The following is a 22,126-nucleotide window of genomic DNA, read 5'->3' on the forward strand; positions in this document are numbered from 1 at the left end:
ATTATCCGGGAGGAACTACAATCCCCATCATTCTCTGTCATGCAGCAGGGCATCTTCACCAACCTCGAGGGCTGCAGACAGAAGGAATATCTGACTAACCCCTGAATGCATTCCTATGAGGTAGAGCTGGGTGGATTTGGCAATGAAGAGGTTACATAATCCAGCTGCCAGACACAGGCAGAGGGGACTCCTGTGAGGCAGTGCGAGCGCAGAGCTGCTCATTCCAGGACCTTGGACAGCAAAGAAGGGGCTTTCTCCAGGGGAGCTCAAAGGAGGAAAAAAAGGGGAGCAGAATCCTGGGTGGGAGGTGTGCAGGGCTGAGCTGGAGGAGGATGGCTGGGATCTCTGCTCCATCATCCAGCGCTTCTTTTGGTGCAATAGAAACCCACTCAGGACCATGAGGACCTCTCTCCATGAAGGACCAGGAGCCCCGGCTCTCCCCAGCCCTCCTCTACCCTGAAGCCCCCTATAGCTTTGGACTACAGCTGCTATGAGCATGGCAGGGGGTCGGAGAGGACTGGTTGCTCCACAAAACACCTTTTTGGAGAATATTGTCCGGAGATCTAATGGTAAGAAGCCTAATTCGCCCCCTCCCCAATATCACACTCTTCCTAATCACTTCTCTTAGCTCGGGATTCTTTAACCCGTTAATTGCATGCACCTCTTTTGCATTGATCTGATTAAGCAAATACCATTACATGTGAATAATTGGGAGATTCTTGTATTGCTGATCTGGAGGGATTTCAGGACTGTATCAGATGGGGTATAAAATGCACCCCAATCATTGCCATTAGTTCTGTATATGCCCCAAAGTCATAGAATATCTATAATTTCACCATATTCTGTCTTTTTTCCATGGACTTCACTTGTGCTTGAGATGGTTTGTTAATATTAAGGTATCCAAATTGTATTAATTGTCTTTCACCTGCATGGATGGAGGAGACTTTATTACTTATCTAAATATTTATCAATTTTGTATCAATGCTGTGATCTGATTGGTTCTACAGTTCTGTAGTGCATTTGTTTCTTAATTTCTTTATTTTAAATTGTTTTTTATTTATTTGTAATTCTATTTTAATCCTTATATTGAGAATACACTACAAAAGCTATCCCCCATATATTCCATACTGCAGGTATACCCTGTGCGGCGGACCTTTTATGTCTGGATGAGGAGACCCCCCCCCCCCCTCAGTAGTTCTTGATCTTACACATTCTTCTAATTGATACCAATCTTTTCCTACACTTGTGATGTGTTAAGTGCTGAATTATTATTTTTCTATAGGCTGATGAACCTGGATTACTATAGAATAAAGCTGCTGCATCTCCCCCCTCCCCCCCTCCCTGGAGGTCACATTCTTCTTTAGACCTATCTGTATTTGATTGTTATTGTCCTCTTGCATTGATGTAAAATCCAATCTATCTAACAATGGAGGTTGTTTTCTGTATAATGCTTAACCCTAACCCCTCATCTAAAAGTCTCCCAGGCAATTACCTGCTATGTGGATTATTCAGTGGAAAGGTCTTGGGTTCTTGGAGGCTGGATGACAAGTTCTGGAGATGCTGCAGAGGTGCAAGGTGCAGGCCATTGTCACTCCCTATATGCTGCATGTCTGCTGAAGATTATCACACTAAATGGTGAAAGAATAAATTATTTATAAACTTATCCATAAACCTGACGTCCTGTAATGTACATGGGATGCAGCAGCGGAAGTTGTGGATTTGTTGCCAGAGGATATTAAGATGTTAAGTTAATGTGTCTGCAACACCAAGAAGCAAGAAAAGTAACCAAGTCTGATATTAGTATAAGATACATTGAACAGTATCTATCTATCTATCTATCTCTCTATCCCTCTATCTATCTATCTCTCTATCTATCCCTCTATCTATCTATCTATCTATCGATCTATCTATCTATCTATCTATCTATCTATCTATCTCTCTATCCCTCTATCTATCTATCTCTCTATCTATCCCTCTATCTATCTATCTATCTATCTATCTATCTATCTATCTATCTATCTCTCTATCTATCCCTCTATCTATCTATCTATCTATCTATCTATCTATCTATCTATCTATCTCTCTATCCCTCTATCTATCTATCTCTCTATCTATCCCTCTATCTATCTATCATCTATCTATTTATTTATCTATCTATCTATGTATTTATCCTTCTATCTATCCCTCTATGTATCTATCATCTATCTATCTATCCCTCTATCTATCTTTTTATCTATCTTTCTATCTAACCATCCTTCTATCCCTCTATTCTATTCTATCTATCTAACTATCTATCTCTATCTATGTATCATTTTATCTATCTATCCATCTATCTATGTATCAATCCATCTGTCTATCTATCTATTTTTCTATCTATCTATCTATCTATCTATCTATCCAAGCTATCTATCCTTCTATCCATCCCTCTATCTATCCATCTATCTATCTATCTATCTATCTATCTCTATGTATCAATCCATCTGTCTATCTATCTATCTATCTATCTATCTATCTATCTATCTAATCTATCTATCCTTCAATCTATCTCTCTATTTTTCTATCTATCCCTCTATCTATCCTTCTATCTATCCATCTATCTATCTATCTATCTATCTATACTTCTATCTATCTATCTATCTATCCATCTCTCTATCTCTCTATCTATCTCTCTATCTATCTATCCCTCTATCTATCTATCCCTCTATCTATCTATCTATCCCTCTATCTATCTATCTATCCTTCTATCTATCTATCTATCTATACTTCTATCTATCTATCTCTCTATCTCTCTATCTATCCATCTCTCTATCTATCTCTCTATCTATCCCTCTATCTCTCTATCTATCCCTCTATCTATCTATCCCTTTATCCATCTATCTATCTATCTATCTATCCCTCTATCTATCCTTCTATCTATCCATCTATCTATCCTTCTATATATCTACCTATCTACCTATCTATCTATCCCTCTATCTATCTATCTATCTATCTCTCTATCCATCTATCTATCCATCTATCCCTCTATCTATTCCTTTATCCATCTATCTATCTATCTCATATCTATCTATCCCTCTAGCTATCCCTCTTTCTATCTATCTATCCCTCTATCTATCCCTATATCCCTCTATCTCTCTATCTATCTATCCATCTATCCCTCTATCTATCTATCTCATATCTATCTATCCCTCTATCTATCCCTCTTTCTATCTATCTATCTATCTGCGGTATGTATCTACCATTGGATGGCTCCAACTTTTTGCATAATCAGCCCGATTTAAAGGGCAATTACATACAATATTCCTCTTAGTCCCTGTGATCCAGACAGAGTAGGTGCCGCAGGTTTCTTCGTCTTTTGCTTTCCTTCTTTGCTTTGGACCATCACACAGGAGGTAACATGTCTCCTGTTTTTGGCTTTTGCTGGTCTGCAGTCAGTCTTTCATCTGTTTTCTACAATTAAAAGAAGATGCTAAACTCCCAGAAAACAGTAATGATCAATTATTTTCCTCTGTAAAATGGGATGAGGGGTGTAACGTGGGCTCTGATTTGGTAGCAGTGTGTAATGTGGATATGGTGGGCGCTTTCTTTTGCATTTTTCCCACTTTCTTTTTCTTAACTGCTGTAGAACAGATTGAAATATTCCTTCAGATCATTGAAATATCCCCGGCTTCTTGACATGAGGTTAGTTCCATGCATTTCTATAATCTCCTGGAAGAGCTCGGCTTTGGCAGTCGCCTCCAGTCACGACCAGGAATAAATAGCGTAAAGTGTTTTAGCTCATTTATACTCGCATGATGTGGAGGCCGTTTTCTGTCTTTTAGGTCATTAATTGATTGAATCAGTTGCGCCGGGGCTTCCACTGTGAGGCAATAAATAAGGAAAGTTCACGTCATTCCCACAGTCGTCTCAATATTCTCCTGCCTAGAAGCAGAACAGGAACATTTTAAGCCTTAAAGGGACAGAGCGCTGATGTTGCGAATTACTATTTTCTAGTAGAGTAGGTGAGAACAATCTCTGCATCAGTAATATTTTCTGCACTTCGGACCTGATAGAGATACTGTAATATCAACGAGAGGTGCCCTTTAAGAAGGTTGTCACTATAAGACAGCCCCTTATATTATATTATTTTTTGCTCTGTAAAAATGAGCTAGGGCTTATTTTCAGGGTGGGTCTTATTTTTGGGGAAAACACTGCTATTTCATAAGTAACTGCTAGGTTTACCACCAAAAGAAGGCAGACGCACCCCCCCTTTCAGGAGAATCACACTTACCAGACCCTGGACATGTAGAATTGGTAAGTGAATGGGCTCTCACGTACAGATCTGCATCAGTGTCAGTGCACGGAAGCAGTATAACACGCGGAGAGTTAGTGACAGCGGAGTGCTACTGCGATTGGATGTGTGCGTGAGCGGATCGGCAAGGGACTTGACAGCGGCGCAGATCTCTGTGTGAGAGCCCATCCACCATCAGCACTTGCCAGCTGTAGTTGTTTAGGGTCGGGTGAGTGTGATTTTTTTTTTTTTGAGAGGGCTGTCTGCTGTCTTTTGGGCCTCTACTCTCTTTTGTGCCTGTCTTTTCTCTCTCGAGGGGTATCTGTTTTCTTTAATGAAATCTTCTGCTGTGTTCTTTAACTTTTTTTTAACTGCCTGGACACTTCATTTTTTAACTACGACTAGGGCTTATTTTTGGAGTAGGGTTTATATTTTAAGCGAACACCAAACAGGACAAAAATTCCCGCTATAGTTAATTTTCGAGGTAGGTCTTATTTTTGGGGAAAACATGGCTATACCATAAGTAACTGCTAGGTTTACACCCAAAAGAAGGCAGACACCCCCCTTCCTTCTAGGAAAATCACACTTACCAGACCATGGACATGCAGAATTGATAAGTGAATGGGCTCTCACATACAGATCCAAATTGATGTCAGATCACGGAAGCAGTATAACACGTACAGAGTTAGAGCAAAATGATACTGCGAATGGATGTGTGTGAGAGGAACTGAGAGGGACTTGACAATGACTCAGATCTCTGTGTGAGATCCCATTCACCATCGGCACTTGCCAGCTAAAGTTGTTCGGGGTCTGGTGAGTGTGAATTTTTAGTGTAAGCCGTTTGCTGTCTTTTGGGCCTCTCCTCTCTTTTGTGTCTGTCTTTTCTTTTTTAGGGGGGTATCTGTTTTCTATAATGAAGAGTCCTGCTATGTTCTTTAACTTTTTTAGCTGCCTGGACACTTCATAATTGAACCACAACTAGGGCTTATTTTTGGAGTAGGGCTTATATTTTAAGCATATTCCAAAAGGCTAAACATTCCTGCTGGGGCTTATTTTCGGGGTAGGCCTTATTTTCAGGTGGAAACACGGTAGCAAAGCCAGCCCCCTTTTCCTATCACAACTAATGCATAGGTAGAGAAGGAGGATGGTTTAGCTATTGAAGTGAGCAGCCAGCCACCTTCACAGATAGCAGTGATTTGTCCCAATGGAGGATACTGTCCTGTATGGAGCACAGGGCAGGAAATATAAACTATATTGTCAAATCTTCTTGCTTGAAGGTAAAGGCCCAAAGTATGAGTCTGTACTAATGATTGATTCAGATAAGAATAATAATAATAATAATAATTAATATTCTTCCTATCCTTAATGAGATTTCACAATACACAATTTCTTAGACACGAGGAGGCTGGTGTACTTACTTTAAAATATCATGTCAAATTGCTATATAATCCTTTATGAAATTGTAAACTGAACCTGGCTTGATTGACAGCTCCTCAGTGTCCCTTCTCCCTGCTGAGTTCTCACACTGCTCAGCATATGCGATAGCTGACAGTCAGGCTGAGTTGGCGTAGACTGTAAACGCTTTCTCTTTAGCTCATAAAATGTTCATTTTAACATTAGTATTACACATTATACCGGCATATGGAAGATGGGGTTTCAAAGTAAATACACCTGCCACATCAGGTCTAAGATATCTGAGTTCTCACAATGCTCAGCATATGCGGTAACTGACAGTCAGGCTGGGTTGGCGTAGACTGTAAACTCTTAGGGGTACTTTGCACGGTGCGACATCGCAGGTGCGATGTTGGTGGGGTCAAATCGAAAGTGACGCACATCCGGCGTCGCTGTCAACATCGCAGTATGTGAATCCTTTTACATACGATTAATGAGCGCAAAAGCATCGTTATCATATGATCGGTGTAGGGTCCGACATTTCCAAACTTTTGCAGCAGCGACGGTCCGATGTTGTTCCTCGTTCCTGCGGCAGCACACATCGCTGTGTATGAAGCCGCAGGAGCGAGGAACATCACCTTACCTGCGTCCCGCCTGTAATGAAGAAGGAAGGAGGTGGGCGGGATGTTTACGTCCCGCTCATCTCCGCTCCTCCGCTTCTATTGGCCGCCTGCCGTGTGACGTCGCTGTGACGCCGCATGACCCGCCCCCTGAGGAAGGAGGTGGGTCGCCGGCCAGAACGACGTTGCAGGGCAGGTGAGTGCATGTGAAGCTGCCGTAGCGATAATGTTCGCTACGGCAGCAATCACAAGATATCGCTGCTGCGACGGGGGCGGGGACTATCACGCTCGGCATCGCAGCATCGGCTTGCGATGTCATAGTGTGCAAAGTGCCCCTTACTCATTAGCTCATAAAATGTTCATTTTAATATTAGTATTATACTGGCATATCGAAGATGGAGTTTCAAAGTAAATACATCTGCCATGTCAGGTCTAAGGGGTACTTTGCACGCTGCGACATCGCAGGCCGATGCTGCGATGCCGAGCGCGATAGTACCCGCCCCCGTCGCAGCAGCGATATCCTTGTGATAGCTGCCGTAGCGAACATTATCGCTACGCCAGCTTCACATGCACTCACCTGTCCTGCGACCGTCGCTCTGGCCAGCGACCCGCCTCCTTGTTAAGGGGGCGGGTCGTGCGGCGTCATACCGCCCATCTCCTTCCTTCCGCATATTCTACGGAAGCTGCAGTGACGCCGGTAGGAGATGTTCCTCGCTCCTGCGACTTCACACACAGCGATGTGTGCTGCCGCAGGAACGAGGAACAACATCGGACCGTCGCGTCAGCGTAATTATGGATTAAGCCGACGCTGCACCGATGATACGATTACGACGCTTTTGCGCTCGTTAATCGTATCATCGAGCCTTTACACACTACGATGTCGCATGCGATGCCGGAAGTGCGTCACTTTTAATTTGACCCCACCGACATCGCAGCTGCGATGTCGTAGTGTGCAAAGTGCCCCTTAGATATATTTTTATGAAGAGCTTCTGTCTGACTGATCATAGAGAATCCCATCCAGCTCCTGATAATCAATGACTGCTCTCCTGCCCTCACTTCTATGAGTCCAGAGTGTCATGGCTGCCTATGTGACATTTGGCGATAGTGATAGACCAAGGACAATCTCAGATTTCTTTTTTCTTTATGTTAGAACATTTAGAGAAATTTCTTCAAAGATTTGCCCTCTATTTTGGCTTTGCAAATTTTAATATAAGGCACACTTCTGCGAGAATTGTCCACCTCTGGGGATAATTATTTACCTAAATTCATGTATTTGGGGATAAAAATATTTTTTACAGGTGGGTTTTATTAAAAGTGTTGCACCCTTTGACTTTTACAGGCTGTTTGTTTTCATGCACATTCAACTTTGATGTGGTCTGTGGTCATAAATGAGATGAGAGGAGCTCAGAAAGAGACAGATAAAAGAGTTACAAATTCCCCATCACATGGTCCTCGCGAGCTCACTGATGGATTCTCACTTAACTGATTCTACAGTGAGCAATAAGCGACGCAACACAAAAGCCATAGAAGTCTGTGGTGCAAAATGTTTTATGAAACCCATCCACTTTTTGATCGTTTGGAGTCCGTTCACCGGGACACACACTGATCCTCAGAACAGTAATTTCTTTTAATGGGTTACTTTTATCCCAATTAGATTGGTAGCTGTCATGAAGACTATAGGATAGCACAGAACGGGAGCCCCAAAGCTGTCCCTCAAGCTAGGGGGCTCTATGTTATACCTATTATCAGAGATACCCCTAATGGTTTTCTCCTTCCTGGTCCTGCTACTGACCAGTCCTCATATGATTTCCCCTCCCCCCAGGGAGGGACAGGACAAGAGAGTGATGAAACTCAAATATTTAGACAGACAGGGGAAAACCAAAACTGTCATACAGCATGCACAGGGGAAAACAAGAGCAGGAAGGAAGCTAAAAAACAACAGGGGTAAACTCCACAAGCACACCAAGCAAAAAACACAACTTTCTCCAGAAATTCTTGGACACCACACCTCGCAGACCAACATAAAAAATATAGCTGGCATGGGTAGACAGATTCAGCCAGCATAAATAGGAGGAGAGCAGATGTGATAGGTCTCCCCACAACATGTGATCAAAGGAGCAAGCAGACTAGCAGAGATTAACTCTTGCTAGCCTGCCTATGACTCAGCACACAGGAGGTCGATGCCTGAGTCTGCCTGTGTAGATCCCAGATACCATAGAAACCATTGGGCGGAGTGTCATGATCTGCAATCTGAACAGAGCTCAGCGCCGCCATGACAGTCGGCGAAGTTTGAGCAAAACTCTGTGTTACAGTAGTTCCGATTTTCCTACTGTTTCGCCATACATTTTCTATAGGGCTGTCATAAAAAAACATGCCGTACACTCTGCAGCCCGCTACAGAATGAATGGAGCATGTGCACTGCTGTGCCCTTCTAAAGGGGGTAAAATTGTCCCATTCTGCCTGTTAATTGGACCCCCAACAGTCAATAAGTTATTAAGTAACAAGGGCCAGTTTTAGAGAAAATGGGGACCGGGGCAAAAGTTAAAAGTAGGGCCCCAAAAGCTGACATATGGCACCATCACACAGAACACTTACCGGTAGGTGGTATTTACATGCACTCATTTCATGCTGTAGTGATCGACCAGATTGAAGTCGTTTGATGCTTCTTTACCGGCTTTTTACAGAGACTGAGGAAGAATGATGGGCGCAGAACGATCAGTAGTAGATCAATGTGTCACCATACACAACCATGTTACCGGCAGGACTTCTGTACTTTGCTCCAGACCATGTGCTGCTGAGAATAATGATTTTTCCTCCACCATAAACAATCCAAACACCCAATGAGTGAGCAGCATTTTGCTCGTTCCATACAGACATATATGTATACACAAAAGAGTAACAATGTTTTGAACATTTGACCATCCACTACAGCTTTGAGCGTGAGACGACCTTCATTTTATATACAATCATCTTGGCTATCTCATACATAAATTTGATTTCCAACTATAAAGCATGTGATTATTTATGCAGATTCTTGTCATGTCACGGTATTTGCTCCTAAAAATGAAAATTTTATTTATAATATTTTGTTAATCCATCTTTGGCTTTCAGCACTGCCTGAATCCTTCTGGGCTCTCGATCAGATTCAAGCATGTCTCGACCGAGTTATGATCCCAGGTCTCTTCTACACGTTCCCAGTGCTGGTGTATACTGGTCGGCTCACTTGGGGATGTATACAGCTTTTACTTCACCCACAAGTGTTGGATTGGGTTGAGGTCTGGGGACTGTGGGGACAATCCAGCTGCTCTACTTCATTGTCATTGAGCCATTTCTTCACCAATCTTGACGTATGCTTAGGGTCGTTGTCCTCCTGGAGCACTACGTCATCCTTTTAATACTCATAGTACTCAAGTGTATTAAGGAACTCGTCTTGTAGGACACACACATATAGCTCAGCATTGAGACCTCCATCGATCCTGGTCAAGTATCCAATGCCTTTGGCTATGAAACATCCCCATATCCTCAGGCTTCCTCTAGCAAACTTGACAGGTCGTTCAATTTCTCGATCCTTTAGCCCCTTTCTCATTGTTTCTTCCAGACCCATTTGCCCCCATCAGAGCCCATCTATTGATATTTGTCTTATCGCTCCAAATCACTCGTTTCCACTCTTCTATTCTCCTCTTTTCGTACTTTTTTGCAAACTCGAGTATGATGATATTGAAGTTGAGGCTTCTTCACCTGTTTTCGGGCCACCATTCCAAACTTGTGCATTGTGCGTCGCCCAGTGATTTCATGGATGTCTGTGATCTCACTATTATGAAGCATACGAGCCGCCTCCAGTGTCGTGTTTGTCTCTTCAGATCTGATAGACCTTGCGATGAGATGACTTGTCTCTAATATTTTGCCCAGATGTCCACCTCTTGGCTTTTGAATTGATAGACAGACTTCATTGCAACTGTTATAGCCTCACATGGAGCAGTTTGGCAATTTTCTTGGCCAAGAGACCTCTAGCGATGAGCTGGATGACGCTGTTTCTCAATTCCTGGGAAATCTTCATGGCTGCCCCTCAATTTGAACCAGTGACCTTTCGCTTGGGAATCAGACTAATAACACACTGAGCTATTAGGGAATGCGAGAACAGATTGTAATTTGTAGTATAAAGGAGGGAAAACTATTTTTTAAACATCAGCAACAATGCAATGACATGACAAAAATCTGCATAACTAATCATATGCTAAATAGTTGGAAGTCAAATTTATGCAATAGCCAAGATGATTGTCTATAAAATGAAGGTTGTCTCACGCTCAGAGCTGTAGTGGATGGTGAGATATGGAGACTGAAAGTCAAAAGTTCAAAACATTGTTACCCTTTGCTTGTCAGTGTATATAAAGACATATATACAATCATATGAAAAAGTTTGGGCACCCCTATTAATGTTAACTGATGGACTGAGTAATATTTCTGGATTGAAATGAGGTTTATTGTACTAACAGAAAATGTGCAATCTGCATTTAAACTAAATTTGACCAATGCAAAAGTATGGGCACCTCAACATAAAAGTGACATTAATATTTTGTAGAGCCTTCTTTTGCAAAAATTACAGCCTCTAGTCGCTTCCTGTAGCTTTTAATGAGTTCCTGGATCCTGGATGAAGGTATATTTGACCATTCCTGTTTACAAAACAATTCCAGTTCAGTTTGATGGTCGCCGAGCATGGACAGCACGCTTCACATCATCCCACAGATTTTCAATGATATTCAGGTCTGGGGACTGGGATGGCCATTCCAGAACATTGTAATTGTTCCTCTGCATGAATGCCTGAGTAGATTTGGAGCGGTGTTTTGGATCATTGTCTTGCTGAAATATCCACCCCCTGCGTAACTTCAACTTCATCACTGATTCTTGCACATTATTGTCAAGAATCTTCTGATACTGAGTTGAATCCATGTGACCCTCAACTTTAACAAGATTCCCGGTGCCGGCATTGGCCACACAGCCCCAAAGCATGATGGAACCTCCACCAAATTTTACTGTGGGTAGCAAGTGCTTTTCTTGGAATGCCATGGTTTTTTGCCTCCATGCATAACGCCTTTTTGTATGACCAAACAACTTAATCTTTGTTTCATCAGTCCACAGGACCTTCTTCCAAAATGTAACTGGCTTGTCCAAATGTGCTTTTGCATACCTCAGGCGACTGTTTGTGGCGTGCTTGCAGAAACGGCTTATTTCGCATCACTCTCCCATACAGCTTCTCCTTGTGCAAAGTGCGCTGTATTGTTGACCGATGCACATTGACACCATCTGCAGCAAGATGATGCTGCAGGTCTTTGGAGGTGGTCTGTGGATTGTCCTTGACTGTTCTCACCATTCTTCTTCTCTGCCTTTCTGATATTTTTCTTGGCCTGCCACTTCTGGGCTTAACAAGAACTGTACCTGTGTTCTTCCATTTCCTTACTATGTTCCTCACAGTGGAAACTGACAGTTTAAATCTCTGAGACAACTTTTTGTACCTTCCCCTGAACAACTATGTTGAATAATCTTTGTTTTCAGATCATTTGAGAGTTGTTTTGAGGAGCCCATGATGCCACTCTTCATAGGAGATTCAAATAGGAGAACTACTTGCAAGCGGCCACCTTAAATACCTTTTCTCATGATTGGATACACCTGCCTATGAAGTTCAAAGCTCAATGAGGTTACAAAACCAATTTAGTGCTTTAGTAAGTCAGTAAAAAGTAGTTAGGAGTGTTCAAATCAAGAAATTGATAAGGGTGCCCATACTTATGCACCTGACAAATTTAGTTTAAATGCAGATTGCACATTTTCTGTTAGCACAATAAACCTCATTTCAATCCAGAAATATTACTCAGTCCATCAGTTATTAGATATATGAAACTGAAATAGCTGTTGCAAAAACCCAAATTGTTAGAAAGAAAAAAGGTTAACATTAATAGGGGTGCCCAAACTTTTACATATGACTCTACATAGAGCACATACATACAGACATGTATACACAAAGCATATACATACATATATGTATACATAGAGCACAGACATGTATACACAAAGCATATACATACAGACATGTACTATATACAGAGTACAAACATACATACATGTAAACACAGAGCACACACATACAGACATGTATACACAGAGCACATATATACAGACATGTACTATATACACAGAGCACATATATGCAAACATGTATACACAGAGCACATACTTACAGATATGTATACACCCAGCAGACACATACAGACATGTATACACAGAGCACATACATACAGATATGTATTCACCGAGCACATACATACAATCATGTATACACCGAGCACATACATACAGACATGTATATACCAAGCACATACATACAGACATGTATACACAGAGCACATACATACAATCATGTATACACCAAGCACATACATACAATCATGTATACACCGAGCACATACATACAGCCATGTATATACCAAGCACATACATACAGACATGTATACACAGAGCACATACATACAATCATGTATACACCAAGCACATACATACAGACATGTATACACCAAGCACATACATACAATCATGTATACACCGAGCACATACATACAGCCATGTATACACCAAGCACATACATACAATCATGTATACACCGAGCACATACATACAGCCATGTATATACCAAGCACATACATACAGACATGTATACACAGAGCACATACATACAGATATGTATACACCGAGCACATACATACAGCCATGTATATACCAAGCACATACATACAGACATGTGTACACAGAGCACATACATACAGATATGTATACACCGAGCACATACATACAATCATGTATACACCGAGCACATACATACAGACATGTATACACAGAGCACATACATACAGATATGTATACACCGAGCACATACATACAATCATGTATACACCGAGCACATACATACAGACATGTATACACAGAGCACATACATACAGATATGTATACACCGAGCACATACATACAATCATGTATACACCGAGCACATACATACAGACATGTATACACAGAGCACATACATACAGATATGTATACACCGAGCACATACATACAATCATGTATACACCGAGCACATACATACAGACATGTATACACAGAGCACATACATACAGATATGTATACACCGAGCACATACATACAATCATGTATACACCAAGCACATACATACAGACATGTATATACTAAGCACATACATACAGTCAAGTATACACAGAGCACATACATACAAACATACAGTCTTGGCCAAAGGTTTTGCCACACTTGGAATTGTTCCATAAAATGAAGTATTTCTCCCAGAAAGTTATTGCAATTCCACATATTTTGTTATACACATTTATTTCTTTTGTGGATGTTGAAACAGCACAAAAAAACAAAAGAAAAAAAAACAGAAGAAAAAATTAGAGATAATTTCACACAAAACTCCATGTAAATACTTTTATGCCCACAAATGACAAAAGTATTGTAGGAGTGATACCTTAGTTGACTGAACAGAAAAATGGTATCTGCAGCTTTCGGAGCGCAGAGGTCTCTTCGTCAGGCAGAATTACATATGAATTAGTGAGACAAAACCCACAACACCGAAGAGATGTGACAACAGGACGTTTGTGCATGGGAGCGATGGGGCGATGTCTCCTAAAGATAAGCCAAGGAAATCAAATTAAGGTTTTTGTTACAAATGAAGACGTGGTGGGAGTGATTGCTGGTGATCTGGGGGCGGCCGGGTGGAGGTGGAAAGTGTCCATGCACCGAGTCATAAATCCAGATGGTAAATTGAGTCCTTTTGTCAAAAAACTTAAACATCCTCATCAGTTTGAATTCCCAGATTTTTCTCTCTCTGAGCTCCATTAAATGCCCTTTCAGTTAAATCTGCCATACTGTGTCCTAATCCTAAGAAATTATTTCCCACAGGTGTATCCAGCTCAGTCCTTACAGTGTGCCTGTGTAGATTCCTCCTGGTTTGTAGTTTTTGTTTAGTTTCCCCAATATGTGTTCCTGTTTGGCGCCTTGTACATTGTATCATGTCACCACATTGGAGGATGTGCATGAAAAGAAATCCATGATCTTATAGTCTTGATTTGTGTTGGGTATGCAGACTTTTGTCATTTTTGGGCAAAAAAGTATTTACATACATTCTTCTGGCTAACACGGTACCACAATACAATACAAAATTGTGTCCCCTTTCTAAAATTGTGGGTAAACAACTTTCAAGTATGTGACGCTTGTTCAAAGTCACTTGTGGCAACTAACAGTGGTGGGCAATATGAAAATCACACCTGAAACCAGGTAAAATGGGGAGATGTTGACTAAATTGCTTCATTGTTTAGCTAAGCAAGGAGAACAGAAAGAGGAGAAGATAACTGTCTGAGGACATGAGAACCAGAATTGTAGAAAAATATCAACAATCTCAATGTTACAAGTCCATCTCCAGAGATCTTGATGTTCCTTTGTCCATGGTGTGCAACATAATCAAGAAGTTTACAACCCATGGCAGTGCAGCCAATCTCCCGGGATGGGGACAGCAGAGAAACATTGATGCAATGCAGGATAGTCTAGATGCTAGATAACATACACAAGAAAAGAAGCGATCAGACTTCCAGTACCAATAATAAATATTTATTGTGAGCATTACATAAGGCACAGTGACAAGCATACAACGAGGTGCTCAATCCGGTGAAACCATAGATGGATGGTTGGGAAGGAAGGAAAAGATGGTAAAAAGCCCCCAATCCGTATCACAGTGGTTACTCAGAACCTAATATGGTGATTATATACTCCAGGAGTGCTCAATAGAAAAATCTCCATATCACATTGGTTACTGTGAACCTAATATGCCGATTAGAACTCCAGGAGTATACCATGCTCAAACCTCCCATGTGAGACATTATCACAATTAAACCCAATGGTAGTATAGAGTGTTGCAATAACTTACCAGGGAAGATCTCTCAGGTAACACCGGATGGCACCCCCACCCGACGAACGTCCGTTTCGGCGGATGCCTACGTCAGGGGTGATAAGCAGCCCTAATCAAGATCTAAAAAAATTGCAGGGGAGCATTAGTGTCAGCACAAACTGTCGACATTTGAATGACCCATTGTGCCACGGGCTGGGCTTACCCTGGAGGGGCATGACTAATTGTCTACAGGGTCTTTACTAGAACAGAGGTTCTGTCTGACTGCTATGGGGCCCGTGAATCAGGAGGGCCCGATGCCAGCACATTTCAATCATGTCTCTGTCTCGCCCTCCTGCACCTCACTCCCTTTGGTCAACTACTGTTGTCTGGGGGACGGCCATGGTTTGGTACCTGGTGTTTACTGACAGCCAAGCCTATCATGATGGTGATGATAGGCTTGGCTGTCAGTAAACACCAGGTACCACTCCAAGGCCGATCCCCAGACAACAGTAGTTGACCAAAGGGAGTGAGGTGCAGGAGGGCGAGACAGAGACTTGATTGAAATGTGCTGGCATCGGGCCCTCCTGATTCACGGACCCCATAGCAGTCATGTAGCCTGCCTCCATTAGCGGTATGCCACTGGTCACTGGCGACTGTGAGTGGGGCCCCCCCCAGCGGTCCAGGGCCCCAACACTTTCCCGGGTACACCAAGTGCTAACGCCTACACTGTATATTGGTGTTATTAGTCATTGTACAGGAGGAGGAGGCGAAATGTGATATCACCTATTGTGACTAGTGGATTTTGTGTTGTCTACTGTATATAGCAGTGTTATCAGTCATTGTACAAAAGAAGGAGGAGGTGAGCTGTGATATCCCTTATTGTAAATGGTGGATCCTGTGTTATCTACTATATATAGGGGTGTTATCAGTCATTGTACAAGAGGAGGAGGTGAGCTGTGGCATCGCCTATTGTGATGGGATGGGGTGGATTCTGTGTTATCTACTGTATATAGAGGTGTTATCAGTTATTGTACAAGAGGAGGAGGTGAGCTGTGGCATCACCTATTATGATGAGATGGGATGGATTCTGTGTTATCTACTGTATATAAATAGATATATTATTGGTCATGATACAGGGGGAGGAGGTGATCTGTGATAACACAGTATATACCATTCACAATAGGTGATATCACAGATCACCTCCTCCCCCTTTATCATGACTAATGATATCATATCTATTTATATACAGTAGACAACACAGTATCCACCATTCACAATTGGTGATGCCACAGCTCACCTCCTCCTCCTGTACAATGACTGATAACACCTCTATATACAGTAGATAACAAAGGATCCACCACTCACAATAGGTGATATCTACTGTATATAAAGGTGTTATCACTTATTGTACAGGAGGAGGAGGTGAGCTGTGATATCACCTATTGTGAATGGTGGATCCTTTGTTATCTACTGTATATAAATAGATGTGATATCATCAGTCATGATACATGGAGAGGAGGTGAGCTGTGATATCACCTATTGTGAATGGTAGATACTGTGTTATTTACTGTATATAGAGGTGTTATCACTTATTGTACAGGAGGAGGAGGAGGTGAGCTGTGACATCACCTTTTATGTATGGTGGATCCTGTATTATCTATTGTAAACAGAGGTGTTACCTATGATTGTAATCCTGCCTGGGATGATAACGAAATTACTAAATAGTCTTCTGTAAGGGACTAGAAGCATGAGACCAAGATGGCCCCAGTGGCCAGAGTTAAAACTGAGAATATTTTTAATTATTTTTGTTTTATACAGATTGTTTTATGAAAACAAAATATTGCCAAAAATGTTTAGAAAATAAATTAAACAAAAAGACCTGATTTAAACAATAGGCCATTTTCTGATGATGCATTCCCTTTAAGCAGCACTTAGTGCAATACTAATTATACAGGACATAAATAGCACTTATATACTGATTTATATACTGACTTTAGCACTTGTACATAATGATATTGATCAGTTAGTTGAACAGAATGGAGAAAAAATAATCTTTCTCCATGTATCAGGGTTCTGAGATGAATTCCATAAATGATTGCAGGACTGTCCGCATGGTCCAGGGTCTAATGGTGGCGGGTCAATAAGAATGAGATTTAAGAGGTGCATAATGTAGGCGCACGAGCATTAGTCTGTATGAAAGTTTAATGTAATGATCCCATCCCATGCATTAACCTTCTGCTGGATGAACATGTGAGGCAGGAAGGTCCTGATAGCGAGGAGACGGCTATTATTGAGGCAGGTGATGCATGGCCGCAACTTACTGTTTACTCCATAGGATATTAATAGGTTTCACTAATGGGTCTTTCATGTAGCTGGGATGGCGGTTTATCAGCATAAAGCCTTATACACCCTGAAATGATGAGGTCTTATCCCACAGTGGTGCGAGATTTCATCAAGGATTGAAATGTGAGCATTGAGGAAAGTATATCATACTAATGAGACTGAGTATAGCGGCCGCGGCACAGCCCCGGAAGAATGCACCTTGGTATTAAAGGAGGTTTTTGGTTTTACATAACAATTTCTGGGATATTTTTTTACTCTAAAGGGGGTGTTACACGCCGCGATATCGCTTACGATGTCGCTGGTGAAAGCACCCGCCCCCCGTCATTTGTGCGTCACGAGCAAATCGCTGCCCGGGGCGCACAAGATTGCAAGGCTCCGTCACACAGACTTACCTGGCTAGCCACGTCGCTGTGTCCGGCGATCCGCCTCCTTTCTAAGGGGGCAGTTCGTCCTGCGTCACAGCGGCGTCACTAAGCGGCCGCCCAATAGAAGCGGAGGGGCAGAGATGAGTGGCTGTAACATCCCGCCCACCTCCTTCCTTCCTCATTGCCGGCGGCCGCAGGTAAGCTGTAGTTCGTCGTTCCCGGGGTGTCACACGTAGCGATGTGTGCTGCCTCGGGAACGACGAACAACCTGCGTCCTCAACAACGAACGATTTTTTGAAAATGAACGTGTCAACGATGGACGATTTGGTGAGTATTTTCCATCGTTAACAGTCGTTCCTTGCTGTCACACGCAACGACGTCGCTAATGATGCCGGATGTGCGTCACGGAATCCGTGACCCCGGCGATATATTGTTAGATCCATCGTTGCGTGTAACGCCGCCTTTAGGCCATGTGCCCACAGGAGATCGTACCTGCGGAGTTTTCTGCAGGTATTTCCGCAGGTTCACGCAGTAACTCCCCGCAGCTATCCATTGATGCGGTATTTCTGCGGAATTGTTGCGGTAAACCTGCGGAAACAGAGAAGATTTCATGCGGAATTCTTCCCCTGTATCTCCATACTGGAAAGGCAGGAATTCCGCAGATAATTCCGCATGAATAATTGACATGCAACTGTTGGGGAAGACCTCCGGGTCTCAGAGGAGGATTTGAAATCATATTATTATACTGGACAAACGATTCATAGCCTAGGCCTTCACACAGTTACGTGCGGCTGTGGGAAATCCGCAGCATTTTACGCAGCTGCAAATACGGCAGCATTGATACAGCACTCCCCAAATCCCATAGGATAACATGGGGAGTGTCTGTACTTGCGTAAACTCGCAGATTTAGCTGCAAAGTCTAGAAAATCCGCGGGTTTTTCACAGCAAAATCTGCAGGTACTTTCTCCCATGGGCACATAGCCTTATGGTATCATCTGTATAAAAATAAGAAAATCAGTTGCTCTTCCTCTGCCTCTCCACCCCGGCCCGTGGGCATTGTCGTTAGGGCTTTGCAGTGATGTCAGGTCTGAAGACCATCACAGGTGACGACGATGTTGAGAAAATCTAGCACTATAAAACTTTTTGTTTTATTTCATTCCTTAAAAAGCATAACAAAAACGGAAAACAAATAGACAGATAAAAATCTACCTGACACATCTGTTGTCTGACAGCCCTGTGGTGTCCGGCTGCAGAAGGTCGCTGTGTTTGGCATCACAAATTGATCCTTGATGTTTCAATGTTTCTTTTCTGGTGTGAATTGAGTTCCATGTGTCTTCTCTGTCAGGGTTAACGCTTTACCCTCTAGGACCCTGCAAACACCTTGGCAATTCAGCTGCTAATCCTTATTCTCACTCCCTGTGTCCATCTATACCTGCATTTCCCCTTGGTTTGTTACTGACAATAGAGTTGCTCCTATGCTGTCCAGATTGCAAGCAATTGGCTTGTAATCATCTGGAGAAATGTTGTATGTTGCTGTACTTCTCCCAAAGTTATTCTGGAGATACTTTGTCCATTTGCATACCTCTGTTTGTCTTCCCTGTGTCTTCTTTAGGACTTAGTGGGGTTGACTTGTGCTCATCCCATCCTGTCACTGCCTAGCGCCCATTTCAGGGTCAACCAGGTTCTAGGTATCCTGCTCGGCGCCTAGGTGTGGAACCTATCTAGGGATGTCAGTTAAGCCAGGGGCTAGTGGAAGGTTTTACCAGAGATCACCATCTTCCCCTTCCCTATAGACAGGGTTCCCATCTTTCCTCCTCTCCCTTTTTGTCGTTTGTCCAGTATTTCCCCATATCATGACACAACCATGGTAGCGATTTACTCGTTTTATGGCTGCATGCCTTTTAGTCATGATGTTCTGACTAAGAGGCATGCAGCCTCGAAATGCATAAACTGCTACCATGGTGGATTTTTATCTCTCTATTTGTTTTCCATTTTTGTTAATTGTCACGGAGTAGTAGGAGATAACAGGGTCCTGGGCTTCTAAACTGGCCCTCAGGCTAGGGGGACCCTAACTGTTCCTGATCCCAGAGATACGTCCAAAGGTGATGATGTCTGGGCCGCATTCCTTGAGCTCCTTAACAGCCTTGATCTTATACACCCTCTCCCTCACCCCAGGGGAGGGTCAGGACAGGAGTGGTAAAACCCACACAAATGGACAGGGAAACCAAAACTCTTACTTACAGCAATCACATACAGTGGTATTAGACAATACATGATCAGGAGGAAATAAGGAGCAGGAAGGAACTAACCGGACTATGAGAAGAATTCCACAGCACACCAAACAGCAACAAATAAATCACCAGCAACTGGATCACAACAACACATGGACTGGTATTGAAAAGGCTATAGTCGGCATGCGACGACAGGTTCCACCATCATAAATCGGAGGGGAGTGGCTGTGATAGGTTTTCCCACAACATGTGATCACAGCAGGTTACCAGAGATTAACTCCTGCCAGACTGATCACAAATGAACCTACCTACAGCTGGTTGATGCCCGAGCCTGCCTGTGTAACTCAGAACCACAGTGTAGAGTCTGTCGTGTGAACAGCGTCTGATGCCGCAATGACTTACGGCAAGTTATGAGCCAAACCCGTGTGACAGTAATGCTTTTTAAGGAATGAAATAAAATAAAAAGTTTTATGGGGCTGGAAAACCGGCTATCTTTTCCTCCTGATAGTGGCTATTTGCATAATCTTTTCCCAAGAAATACTGCTGGACTTACAAAAGTGACTACAGTAATTGACTTGCGGCGCTTATCAACGACTAATTGGCGACTTGTTTGCCAATCAGTGTTCTACGTCATGTTTAGACAGACTGGCCCTGAAGGATGAGTAATAGGTTGCCACTGTTCTCAGCCACACAGATCCTGTTTACACCAGATGATGTGCTGCAGAGAATGATGACCTTTTAAGAAAACCAAAAGATCATTTCACCCGACGAACATTTTGCTTGTTCATTGGGTGATTGGCAGCCTATGTACACTGTGTGCATGTGTGATGATATCCATGCAAGACAATTATGACTATATAACAAATTCTGGCATTTCAACACTTTAGATACATTTATAGATGTAATTTAAGATAAAATAAAATTGAAATACACATATATACACAGGAAAACAAATCAAAGATGAATGAAAATGATAATTCAGGCATTAAAGCATCATAATATTATATATGCAACACATGAAATAAGTGTTGAACACATCACACATTTTCTAAGTAAATATATTTCTAAAGATGCTATTGACATGGATTTCTCACTAGATGTCGGTAACAACCCATCCAATCCACACAAACGAAGAAATAAAACCATAGATGTCCATAAACTAGGTTATGTGTAATAATGAGAAATGACACAGAGAAAAAGCATTAAGCACTTACTCAAATTACTCAATTACTGAAATCACTGAAATTGATTTAATACTTTGTGTAAAAGCCTTTGTTGGTGATGATTAGTGATGGGTGGACCCAGACTGTGAACTTCCGGATCCGCGCGGTTTCAAACATGCTAGAGTATTGGGCCCGAACCTGGAATTCTTGGTAATGATCCGGACCCGGCACTCGGGAAATAATAAAAAAATAAAGAAAATAAGCACGAAGCAAGCGCTTCATACTTATCGAGTCTCCGGCACGGATGTACACTGCTTCCGCTGCCTCTCCTTCACTTCCTGGGCCGCTCATTGTCGCTCATCCATATGCACTGCTTCCCCCGCCCACTGGCCGTCCTGGCGTCTGTGATTGGTTGCAGTCAGACACACCCCCAGCCTGTGACAACGTCTGACTACAAAGCAATCACAGGCGCTGTCTACAGGTCTCTATAGTGGTATAAAATAAATAAATAAAACATTTGGCATAGGGTCCCCTCATATTATGATACCCAACACAGATAAAACCCACGGCTACAGGCTACAGCCTCCATGCGATTGCTTATCTTGGCTGTGCATCTAAATAGGAGGAACCGCATGCGGCTTTTTTTTAATTATGTAAATAAATAATTTTAAAAAACTGAGTGCGGTCCCCCTCAATTTTGATACTCAGCCATAATAAAGCCCAACAGATGTGGGCTGGTATTCTCAGTCTGAGGAGACCCATGCTTATTGGGTCACCCCCAGCCTAAAAATAGCAGCCTGCACCCAC

The 22,126-nt window shown here is 42.4% G+C and overlaps 1 protein-coding gene across 2 annotated transcripts in view; it reads left to right on the forward strand.

The window, feature by feature from the left end:
• Positions 1-217: 217 nt before the first annotated feature.
• KCNH1 (potassium voltage-gated channel subfamily H member 1) overlaps positions 218-22,126 on the forward strand; it is a 421,045-nt gene continuing 399,136 nt past the window's right edge. For both annotated transcript variants that reach the window (XM_075339163.1, XM_075339164.1), the window contains exon 1: positions 218-569. In XM_075339163.1, coding sequence (XP_075195278.1) covers positions 491-569 — 79 coding nt within the window. In that variant the 5' untranslated portion in view covers positions 218-490. The remainder of the gene's footprint in view (positions 570-22,126) is intronic.

The sequence above is a fragment of the Anomaloglossus baeobatrachus genome, chromosome 3 (assembly GCF_048569485.1).
Source record: "Anomaloglossus baeobatrachus isolate aAnoBae1 chromosome 3, aAnoBae1.hap1, whole genome shotgun sequence".
Lineage (NCBI taxonomy): Eukaryota > Metazoa > Chordata > Amphibia > Anura > Aromobatidae > Anomaloglossus > Anomaloglossus baeobatrachus.